Source organism: Cydia pomonella, chromosome 25, assembly GCF_033807575.1.
Source record: "Cydia pomonella isolate Wapato2018A chromosome 25, ilCydPomo1, whole genome shotgun sequence".
NCBI classification, from domain to species: Eukaryota; Metazoa; Arthropoda; class Insecta; order Lepidoptera; family Tortricidae; genus Cydia; species Cydia pomonella.
The window spans coordinates 1,203,479-1,216,047 of NC_084727.1; the positions used below are offsets into that span (position 1 = coordinate 1,203,479).

General features: G+C 41.5%; 2 protein-coding genes across 2 annotated transcripts in view; one reads left to right on the forward strand and one right to left on the reverse strand.

Moving 5' to 3' along the window:
• On the reverse strand, nt 1–10,795 carry LOC133531707 (uncharacterized). The gene is made up of 3 exons (XM_061870080.1): nt 9,523–10,795; nt 8,899–9,068; nt 1–1,996 (listed from the first exon to the last, which is right to left on the reverse strand). The coding sequence occupies exons 1-3, from the start codon at nt 10,744–10,746 to the stop codon at nt 1,903–1,905; spliced, it is 1,488 nt and encodes a 495-aa protein (XP_061726064.1). The 5' UTR covers nt 10,747–10,795; the 3' UTR covers nt 1–1,902.
• Nucleotides 10,782–12,569, forward strand: part of LOC133531712 (zinc finger protein OZF-like) — an 18,037-nt gene continuing 16,249 nt past the window's right edge. The window contains exon 1 of the mRNA XM_061870087.1: nt 10,782–11,744. Within this exon, the coding sequence (XP_061726071.1) occupies nt 11,450–11,744 (295 nt within the window). The 5' untranslated portion in view covers nt 10,782–11,449. The remainder of the gene's footprint in view (nt 11,745–12,569) is intronic.

Consider the following 12,569-nt stretch of genomic DNA (forward strand, 5'->3'; position numbering starts at 1 on the left):
TTATTAAAATTTAATAGCTTTTAATTATAATAACAACATATAGTTTCTAATTAATACAACACGCATGAGGTCATGATCATCATGATGTGTTCAATCAACCCTTAGAAAGCTTTACCGAACAAAAACGTCACTAACCCGCCAAGGTCCCGGGCGCAAGCGAGCTAACGTAAACCTTACTTGAAAGTGTCAAGGTTACTTTGACAGCGTACTATAGGCGGGGGAGGAAACTAGAGCGTTCGGGCGTTGTCGGCTCCGTTCGGCTCAGCATTGCTCCAAGCATTAAGGTTGGCAAAACTTGACGTCCCTATACGTGCACGACCACAGACTTGAATTTTGACAACCCTAAATGGCCGAAAGGGACAGTGCCATATATTAGAAAGGGACAGCATAATTCGACCCTGAATCGCTGCCCAACTTCGGTTTTGTAGAAAGTGTCAGTTCTGTACGGTGTAGTACCTACTATTATTTATTCTGTGCTAGAGCGTTCGGGCTTTGTCGGTTTCGTTCGGCTCAGCATTGCTTCTAGCATTAGGGTTGGCAAAACTTGACGTCCCTATACGTGCACGACCACAGATATGGTAATGACTTGAATTTTGTCAACCCTAAATAGCCGAAAGGACAGTGCCATATATTAGAAAAGGCCATGAACAATCGCCTCCCGGGCGATAACTCGTATAGTGGTTAACGGCTATGTATGATGAACACTCGTGGAAGTCAGCTGCCGCCCCGTTGGTGGCTTGAGGAATAGCAACCACCGAAACACTTAAAAAATTAATCATCGCTTCTGTTGTCTAAGAGGTGTTCTTGGCGTTCAAAAGGTTAGTTATTCATATTGTATAGTAGTTAAATCAACATCAAACAGACAGTGACGGTGAATATGGCCAAATACGTCGTGACATAGAGTCAGACCAAGGACCAAGATAAGTTGGCAGCGATTTTGATAGCCCAGACATCACGACAATAGTACATTGTTTGCAAAATGGGGAGAAGTAAAATATTGGATACGAGGGCGGTAATTATCCGTCCACAATGTTTTTCATCACACTTGCGAAGAAAAAACAAAATTTTAAGCGAAATAATTCTTAAATACGGTGACTTATAAAACATTCGTCCGCCATTTTGTAATTTCTTGACAGGTTAGGCATCGAAGGCACAGACCTATTCGGTATTCAGCCAGGATTGAAAATTATGTAAAAATATTTTAAACGGCTGTTAAATTAATCAAATTAAATAATTTTAAAAATAAACTAAAAATATTAAATTATACACGTCAGTATTTTAAAAGTAAAAATCATTTATGCTACTTAGTTTGTATGAATAAGTGGCATACAAAAAAAAAAGGTAGAACTCCCTAGGGAACAAAATAGGCACTTGTCCTTCAGTACACCTGAATGAAATAAGATCTTTTTCGAGCAAGTGTGATGAAAAAGTCTATTAAATTATGACGTTTACTTAACACTTGAACAGGCTGGGCTATCTAAATCGTTGCCAACTTAGCTTGGTCTGACCATTGTTAGGTACCATAGAAATAAGGATATGTTCCAATATCTGACAATCCAAATCTAAAGGGACCTTATGGTTGTCGGCTTTTCGAGCAAGTGTGATGAAAAAGTCAATTAAATTATGACGTTTACTTAACACTTGAACAGGCTGGGCTGTCAAAATCGTTGCCAACTTAGCTTGGTCTGACCATTGTTACCATAGAAATAAGGATATGTTCCAGTATGTGACAATCCAAATCTAAAGGGACCTTATGGTTGTCGGCGCTTACCATTAGCGACGCGCCAATACCACTACGCGACGTAAACGACCGCCATAAGGTCCCTTTTAAAATGGATTGTCACATATACTTGGCCATTTTGCCACACCAAAGCGACGTCATAAATCCACGTTGTATAGAACTTAGAACAGCAAGTCTTCTGCTAATCTCTTCCTCGGTGGTAAGTCCCATATACGCACGTTGCCGCCGGCGTCGCCTGCCGCCACGCGAGTAGTCCTGCCGACAAATGTAAACAATGTTATATTTATTTATTTAAAGTTTATTGCACAATACATGAAGAGTACAAATGGCGGACTTAATGCCAGAAGGCATTCTCTACCAGTCAACCATGAGCCAAACCGAAAGATCCTAATTGGTTCAGGGTCAGAATACAGAGTAAAATGACAAAAAAATATCACAAAATTATATAAAATTATACGTACATAAATAATATGATACATATAAATATACAAAACCTGGGCGACCGAGCTTTGCTCGGTTATAACTATTTATTGTAATATGGTGGTCTATAGGTGATAATCTTAACTACATTTTTTTACTAAATTAAACTTGTCTAAAACAATAAAAATTAAAAAAATATATATAAACTTGAACATATAAAAAAAAACAAAAGTTGATCACTGGGCGAGATTCGAACCCGTAACACTCGTTTAGCAGTCCGCGCGTCTTAACCCGCTGGACCAGACGGACAGTGGCCGGTAATACGAAATTAGCGACCATATTCTGCGTCGAAAGAAAAACGCATGAAAACTCGAAAACACGCGTTTTCCCAAACATAAGACTAATCTAGATCGATTGTTTACCCCCAAAAACCCCCATATACCAAATTTCAGCAAAATCGTTAGAGCCGTTTCCGAGATCCCGGAAATATATATATATACAAGAATTGCTAAATATATACCAATTGTGAAACATCATGAGGACGACCTTTGAACCTTGTCAAACAGATGCTTGCGCAACATGCGCTTGAAGGAGAATTTGTTCTGGGCTTGTCTCATAGAGAGAGGAAGATCATTCCACAGCCGGATTGCCTGAATGTTGAAGGAATTCGAGTATTCGACATGAAACCTGTACGAGTTATAATACCTAGTCATGTCTTTAACAAGGGGGCAAAATTGTTTTTCTCAAATTTGAAATGAAATGTTGACATGACTTACTTCAAATTAGGTCCGGAAATATTAAAGCCCGACCAGAAATATATGATCGTTGTCAAGAGGGCGCTGTTATTTTCATGTATAGAGTGACAGTTCAGTTTAGTATGAAATTTTTAGTTCCAATGAAATTCCGCAATATGGCGCGTGATCATATATTACTGTTCAGGCTTTACATATCCGGTGCGATGAGTGAAGGATACAATAAATTTAAAAAAGCACTAAAGCTGCACCTAATGCAAACACTTGGGTGACAATTGTATGCCTGTGCCTGCAAATGTCAGTCAAGTGAAGTCAATTATATTTATGGTGTTAGTTTTAATTAATAATACGAGTATGTTACGTTGATTATATATGTAAGTACCTACTTATAACAGAGACTCGCGCCTGCAGTTAAACTGTGCAAACAGTTTTGCAGGAAACTATTAGATTATAAGTTTATTTCATGTAATAATAATAAATAAAAATGTAAAGGAATTTCATAAAGCCTTACACACCTAGGCCTGTAAGGCAACCTTCTTTAGTTTTAAACGTCAAGTTGTGACACGTTAAATTGTGACACGACAAATTGTGACACGTCAAATTGTGTCGTCGTGGCATTCAACCCATAGAAATAGGATAGTATAGAACGACTGTCAAACTTCAAAAGTGTGACCAAAAATGAAATGCAAGTGTGTGCGTAAATTGTCTATGTGCGAACAAAAATAGTGATGTCATGTTACAACATATTAATAATCTATCGATGTTTAACTGCTTTAACGACTACTTTTTCAAATGTGTTTGTTTTTATAAAAAATGTAATAGGTATGAGTATTATTACTACTATTAGACCTTATTAGCGCCTTTAGTACCTTTAATTTTCTTTTACAGCGGACGCATAGTAAATAACAATACTGATAGTGATAACCGAGGCTACAGTTACAGTCGTTACAGTCAGCATCAAAATGGTCAAATATATAGGTACACATGTATCACAATGGTCAAATATATATTGTTACTTATTTTACAGTACATATGGAGCTACTTTACCGCACTAGTGCGATAATTAGCACATTACGTAACTATATCGAACATTTTAAGGGCCATATGTATTGTAATACATTTGCGAATAGTTAATTCGAAACTCGTGTCGACTTAAAATCGTATCGCCACTCATTGCGATTTTTTATTTTTCTCACCTGGTTTGGTGTTCTGGGACGTTTACTTACTTACTACTTACTCCGTTGGCTCAGCGACCCAAAATGAGACTTGGCCTCCGACACAAGACAGCGCCACTTTTCTCGGTCCTGTGCGACCTCTCGCCAATTGTCGACTCGAAGCTCGCGCAGATCCGCCTCCACCATGTCGCTCCAGCGATACCTAGGGCGTCCGACAGGACGTCCTCCTGCTAGGCGACCCAGGTACGCTCTTTTTACGTTTTTTCGTTTTTACTTGACTAAATTACTAACGTAGTCCGATCAAGCGTTATGGAACGCGGCGCTGTCGGTAAAGCAGGTGACTCGCGTTGATAAAGCAGGTTTCTGTCGTATGCGGGTGTGAGTGGTGTAACATGTGCAATGTCATTAACACAACCACATGCTAAGTGTTAACAGTAGGCGCAAATAGTTGACTTACCAAAGAAAATTTGAATTTCGCGCCTTTTCCGCCTGACAAGTTGGGTTGGGTGTGTATACGCTGTCTTGTGTTTCCTTGTGTTGGCGGCAAAGCCGTGGAAAAGTGGTTAAAATGTAAGTAATGTGTTGGAAAGTGAAGTTTAAATTTATCACTGAACATGTGCACCTTCAAAAAAGGTATTATAACAATCGTTATTATTTTAAGTCGGTTATAAAGGTTAATATCTTAATGATGTCTTGTGAACAACTAATTCCATACCTACTAATATACCGACAAGTTATCGATACAGTCATATGAACATTTTCTCAAGCCCTAGCGTAAAGTAACAGTTTAGGTTTTTACACAAAATATTCTAAATTATTGACTAATATCATGAAATATTAACACACAATTGAAGAAAAACTTATAATGAACTGTATAAATTGGCTTTTTACACTTTTTATGCTGTTAATTTGATAAAATATCGTTACGAAAATTTCGCTACGATTATCATAATTACCTGTGAAATGAGTATTTCCCTGGGTTTTTTGGCCCTGAAACACAACAATCCGGCACACAACATGACACCATCTTCACTAAATTACTTAATATTTATTTTTGATTTTGATTCTCGTATATTTTTAACGTCAAAAAATACGGCAATATGATTTTGGCCGCCTCGGCCGCCTTCGAATTCAAAAAATGGTTACGTTTTTTCATATGTAGTCTGCCTCTTTCACACTCGTGGCTTGTTCATATACGTGATGGCTTCCCTTTCGCACACTTCATCTGTCTGTCAAGCGAAGCGTATGACAAGTCTCTGATTCAACCATAAAAAAATCCTATGAGCAAAATTCTGCCATTTATTTTCGGTGTACTGCCTTTTTGGCGAAAATTGTATTGCCGAATTACACTCCCCAACCGACTTTTACCAAATAACTATTTCGCAACCATTTCATACCCCAACGCCATAGTTGGGAAATGGAAATTGCGTACTAGGTTGGGTTATGTAAAGTTGCGAAAGGTTGGTTGCCAAGTGAAATTCGGCAATACAATTTTTTGGCGAAAAGGCAGAGAACGTTTTTTTACTTTTATCTGTTTATTCAGGGGTTTATTATTATTCAGGGGTTATCAAAAGGAGAACGAAAATTGATTATTATTGCGCTACGACGCACGGTTTACGAGATACAGCCCTATAAAGATTTCTGCATGACTGAAAACAAAACTTATATCTGTATATAAGGCTGTATCGCCTAAACCGTGCGTCGTAGCGCAAAAATAATCAAATTTTTGTTCCCCTTCAATACCCCACGCACTGAATACCTATCACATTAGGACATGGAACAATCATCATCCTATTGTTATTATTATTTCATTGCAAGTTTGAAAAAAGCCTTTTGTCCGGGTCTGCCTAAAACGTAGTCTGACTAATTCGCGTTATGCCTAGACCAACCGAGAAATAAGCGCACTGAGACTTAGGCCTAATGAGTTTTTGTCCAAATGCGAATCTGGCACAAGAAGACTTAGGCCTCTTGCATTATTGTCCAAAAGCGAATCTGGTACAGAGAGACTTACACTTATGTATTAAGTTTGTATCCAAAAGCGAATCTAGTGTTACTTCTCCTATAATAGATTTTTTCTAATAATTTCTTTTCCAAAAACATTTCCTCTTAAACGTAACTAGACAAAGTGGGGCTCCTTTTTCTGGGTAGTTTGCCCTCCGGGCATCTGAAGGTACCTAACGAACCTAACCTACCTAACTATTAACCGGACTAATTGTGACTTCCCTGAAAACAATACACTTTGGGGGGCGACTAGGAATTTCGCTACGCGGAACAAACGCGTTTAGAGCGTAGACCGAGCTACTCACTGGTAATTAGGCGTATCGCGAAATGGACAAACAGCTACTTAGGCTTACTGCGTTTGGGACATATTGCGAAATAAGTAATATAAGTAATAGGTCAATATAGCGATTTAGACGAATAGCGAATTTCAAATGAAGTTTTGTCATAACGCGAATTAGTCAGACTACGTTTTAGCCAGACCCGGACAAAAGGGAAAAAAGCACTAGACAAATCTCGGCGAGAAACTGGCTTGCTGGCCGCGTATCCAAGTGTCCCGCGTATCCGTGTAGGTGGGAGAATCAACTTTTTAGCGTCACTCGTTGCCATGGTTACGATTAGTTGTCCAGGGGACAAAAGTTCATTGAAATACTGATAATTGAAATAAATTAAACTTGCGTTTTTGTGGTCGTTATAACCAATATCCATAATGGGCCCCCTACTAAGCATGTTAATAGAACGGCATACAACGTCTCTTCAAACAAACTGTGCCACTGTTGTCCCTTGGACAACGGGACAGGATAACAAAACAAAAAAAGTTGATTCACCCAGGTATACGGTTTCTAGATGACTGCGAAACCCTAAGGGCCGGTACAGACGGACTGCAACTTGTATGGGAACTGCACGTCGACGTTGCAGTTGGAGTGCAGTCGGCATGCAGTTCCCATACAAGTTGCAGTCGAGTTGCAGTCCGTCTGTACCGGCCCTAAACAGTGACCAAACTTCAGCAGGTACAGTCAACTAATTTGATTACTAGGCCACTACGAGTAGAACCATGTCATAATGAATCAATTTGTTTATCTTCTACGACAGTGCATAATTAATGGCGTGACATTGCATGAATTGCATCTAGTAAACTGGTGGCCTAACGGTAAGAGCGTACGACTTGCAATCCGGAGGTCGCTTTTTCAAATCACGGCTCGTGCCATTGAGTTTTTCGGAACTTATGTTTTAAGAGAGGTATGGGCAATGTGAATGTCATCTCGCCTTGTGTGGTAGGGCACAGCACAGCGGATGTCATTCCAGATCTAGAGCAGAGCCCAACTGGGGAAGTACCTCCACCTTACAGAAAACCGCAGCCAAATAACACTAGACCCTACTCAGTGTTGTGTTCCTGCCGGTGAGTAAGGTTGCCAGAGCTCAACGAGGGGGGTGGGGTTAGGGTCGGCAACGCGCATGTAACTCCTCTGGAGTTGCAGGTGTACATAGGCTACGGAGACTGCTTACCATCAGGCAGGCCGTATGCTTGTTTGCCACCGACGTAGTATAAAAAAAAAAATGTACGAAATATCATTTGATATTTACCAGTCGCTTTTCGGTGAAGGAAACATCGTGAAGAAACCGGACTAATAATCTCAACAAGGCCTAGTTTACCCCCTGGGTCGGATGGCAGTCGCTTTCGTAAAAACGAGTGCCTACCCCAAATCTTGGGATTTGTCAAGCTGACCCCAGGCTCCCATGAGTCGTGGCAAAATGCCGGGACAACTCGAGGAAGAAGACATTGCATCTAGTACGAGTAGCAGTGGCGGATTTGCCCTAAGGCCAAGTAGGCCCGGGCCTAGGGCGGCAAGACATTAGGGGCAGCAAGGCGGCAGTCTATATGATGGGTGCTGAGAAAGGGGCTGCTACTAGTTACTACCAGGCCTGGGGCCTAGGGCGGCCAACACTGCAAATCCGCCACGACGAGTAGTTAAAGCGACAAGGTTCTATACTGGCATAGGAATCAAATCGGTTGAATGTAAGGCAAATATGTATACACGACCTTATTGCCTATACATTAAAGTAGTGTATACATATTTTTGACACTTTGTCCGTGTCGATATTTCATATCTAATGTACAGTTACTCTGGAGGTCTATTTCAATTTATACTTTTCGTATTTGTGTAATATTCTGAGCTATAACCGCGATAATCGAGTTCGTCTATTGCGGGCATTTTTCTCTGTCACTCTAATTACGTCTTAGTGATAGTAAAAGAGAAAGGTCCCCGCAATTTGCGAATTTCGATTTTCGCGGTAGGCCCACTGTTCCGAGCCACGTCCGACACAGTACAGTCTACAACTACATTTTTTTTTTTCAATAAAATACAGTGGTTACTGACTTAATATTAAATACAACGTCTCGCAAAACTGTTTGCACAGCTTGACTGTGGGATCCGTGGGTCTATGCTAGTTTAGGTACATGTTAATTGCTCTCACCCCGCGTGTGTGACAGCGACACACAGCGCGTCTCAGCGCAGCACGCAGGCCGCCCTGAGGGCCTACCGCGAACCAGGTTCGACGTGTTGCCTCTCTGTCGCACTTGTACATTTGTACGTAAATATGACAGGGAGGCAACACGTCGAACGTGGTTCGCGGTAGGCCCTCTGTTCCGAGTCACGTCCTATACAGTACAGTCTACAACTACATCTGTCCCGCTCTCGGCCCGCGTGTGTGACAGCGACACACAGCGCGTCTCCACGGACCACCCAGGCCGCCCTGTTCCGAGTCACGTCCTATACAGTACAGTCTACAACTACATCTGTCCCGCTCTCACCCCGCGTGTGTGACTGCGACGCACAGCGCGTCTCCACGGAGAACGCAAGCCGCCCTGTTTCGAGCCACGTCCCACACGGTACTGTCGGCGTCGGCGGCTCCGCACACTACCGCTGTGGGCGCGCCGGGCACCCACGCTGCGCACGTCACTGGCACGTCCAGGCAAATTATCTGTAAACAAGATTGTGACAACGCCGATCTTTAGAGTGTCTACAGATTACCATCCTTCAATCCCTTCAATTTTGCCCGCGAAAAGCAAGCGTGAGAACCGAACGCTACACAATTCGGTCTTCGAAAAGAAACCGAGCTGAAGGCTTGGCCCCGACCCTCGGATCGATAAGATGAAGAGGGCCTATCGCCAACATCGAGTAACCCAATATACTTACCTGCCTCTCTATCTCTCTTAGATATTCGAGCGACTGGGAGGCACGTTTTACGATTTCTCGATGTTGGTGGGCCCTCTGTTTTGTACCTCTTGGCTACGTGCGATACTCATAAGATGTATTTGAAAATAAATATAAATCTATCGTCATTAGATTTCCGTTCTCGAACTAACTTACATCATGAAAATAAATATTTATTTATACAGTTACATTCTCAAAAAGTGGGATAAAAGGAAGTTTACCTTTAAAGGACTGAGTTGATTGACGTGGTACAATCTCAGCTCCGAATCCATAGAGACAGACAGGAATACCCCCGGCTTCTGCGGGCTGAACACCACGCTCAAAACGCAGGTCTTGTGTCCTTCTAGCACCTCGAACACAGGGTCAACCATCGTGCTATCCGCAATCGCCTGAAATGACTTTATCTTACACAAGAACAGCTTCCCACATTTCGTTCCAACAGCGAATATGTCGTCAGAAATCTTCTCATCCCACGGTCTGAGCGGATAAGTTTTCACGAAATCGAAGCAGGTGATGTCAGGCGTCGCCATCTTACGAGAACCGTTGACGCTGTAGCAGTAAATGTTCTCGAACTTTCCTGGATTCGCATTCACCTGCCATACGTTTATAGTTCCATCGCTGCCTGAAGAAATTAAGATCTGGTCGGAGCCGCATCTGCGTTTACCAGTATTCACTACATGCATGGTCAAATATGTGTTGGTAAGAGTAGAGTCCGCCCACATAAGGAAAGAGACCCGTTTAGAACCGTGGCAGCCAGCAGGGGAAGTCAATTGTACATTTTCTTCAACTGTATTAGAGCCTAATTTACTGCTGCAGAAAACTACTTCTCCAGAGCTTGTTCCATAAGCTAAAATCGGCATGCTGTGATGATATTTAAGCACGCTTACGCAGTTTTTCTCAGTAATATCTAAGAGGTGAACAAAGTTGTCATTAGCAGAGCGCTTGGCTGTATAAATCCGAATCAAACCAGAGTGCTCACACCATTCTTCATGCTGAGATTTTCCTACAGATACAGCTAGAGAGTTACCTGCGCTGCTGAAACTAAGATCGAGGACTCTGGAGCTCTGATGGTCACCGGCGCCGTGCGGCGTGTCTGTATTTACTTTGATTTCTTGAAACAGTTTAGCTGTAGCGACATCTTCTTCATCGGAATCAGATGAGAAAAACTCTTGATCGCGTTGGTCTAATTGCTCTAACATAGTAGGCACAACTCGCCTTAAGAACTGATTCAGACCTGGAGGGGGGTATTCATGAAGCGTAGCGTGCGCGTTCAAATCTTCAGGGGTGACAACGCATCCCGAATCTTTGGACAAATTAGTTTGGCACCCGGTGCCGGTTTCCCCAAACTCTGTGGTCTGCGTAGAACTGGTGGTTTCCGAGCGCTTATTCGTGCTTCTCGAGTCGAATCCTACCGCTTCGCTATCATAGCCGCTTAAATTAGACATCCTTAACACTTATTTATCTACCTAAATTAGGAGCGACACACGTTACCTATTCGAAGTTTATGTTGTCAACGTTGCTATGACAACACGTTTGTTTAGTAAAAACAAAAGGAGAAAACGTGCCAGTAGTATTGCAAGCAAAAAAGGTGGAACATTATAGTTTCACACTTTTCGGGGAAAAGTGCCAGTAACAATAGAAAACATACACTTTATGCTGATAAGGTTATAAGGCAAGTTAAATATGTTATGAAAAATTATAGTGCGGGTTGACTGGCACGAGCTATGTAGAAGCGTATTTCGACCTAAATACATAAATTAAAGCAGTAATCTTGTTCTAACAAATGAAGTAAAATATAAACTTGTAATATGCGTCGTGCTCATGCAACCTCTAAATTTCTTCTCAAATTTAGACATGGCAGCACTGATTTGAGTGTCAACGCTTGCGTAAATGTCAGACATATGTCAGACGTTCAGACGTAGTGTCAGTTTACTCAGTTTTGAGGTTAACTGATCGACATTGGCAGAATCATCAACACCTTGATGGAGCCATAACACGAAAAATTGATTGATTGATTGATGGAGTTAATAGTTAATGATGTACCATTAATTTATTAAAATGTACTATGGTCCCATGATATCTTAAATTATTAACGAAAATAAATTGTACACATTATAAACGTTTCACATTATTGCGCGTATCTGCGATATGTCGCAAAAATCTATCGTTAAGGCAGACTTACCTATAAAAGAAGAACCATGCGAGGTGTACTTGAAAAAGGAGCCACAAGAAGTAACAGAGGAGTCAGAGAAAGGAAGAGAAGATTCAGAACAATCTGAGACAGTTTCACAATCGATTGTGAAAACCGAAAGAGTGCGAATAAAAGATGAACCCGTTTGGGAGAATAATACGTTTTTCGAGCCAGTGCGTGTAAAAGTTGAAGTTGAGGAAGACTTACCTCACCTCGAGGTCCCGGTTCAGGATATCCATGGATCCATCTCTGGTAAGTGGCTGAAACATGTTTTTAAATCTCAGATACTAAAGTCACAATTCAATTGGCTAATCTTTCTAACCAATCTATGATTTTAGTACAAAATTGGTAGAAAATTGCCATATAAACTGTCATTTTATTATTTGGATTATAAGCTGGTGAAGTTCTTGAGGGATATGACAACCGGAATAGGCCAACGTAAAAAAACCTTCTTCTAACACAAATTGACTAAGTCCCACGGAAAGCTCAAGAAGGTTTGTGTTGGGGGTACTCAGACAATGATATATTTATTATACAAATACTAAAAAAAAATATTTTATTGTGTCTTCTTCTTCTTCTTCTTCTTCTTTAGCCCTTCTCTACCCTTTGGGTGTAGGCCTCCTTCATTTTATGCCACTCGTCACGGTTCTGTGCGACCTGGAGCCACTTCTTCCCCGCAGTCCTTTTGATGTCGTCGTCCCAACGCATCTGGGGTCTACTTTGAGGACGTTCCTCCCCCCATGGTCGCCACTCCAGTAGACATTTGCTCCACGAATCGGTTTTTCGTGCTATATGACCGGCCCATTCCCACTTCAGTCTGGCTACGCGTTTTACAACATCGGTGACCTTGCTCTTCTGTCTCAGCCACTCATTCGTTTTACGGTCTCTCAATGTGATCCCAACCAGTTTTCTCTCTAGCGCCCGTTGGACAACGCTTAACTTATGTAGTATGTCCTTGGTGAAGACCCAGGTTTCGGCTCCATAAGTGAGAACTGGCAGGATACATTGGTCAAATATGCGGGCTTTTTGTTCGGCTTTAAATTTCATTTTGAAGGCAAACTCTAAATTCGAATAGGC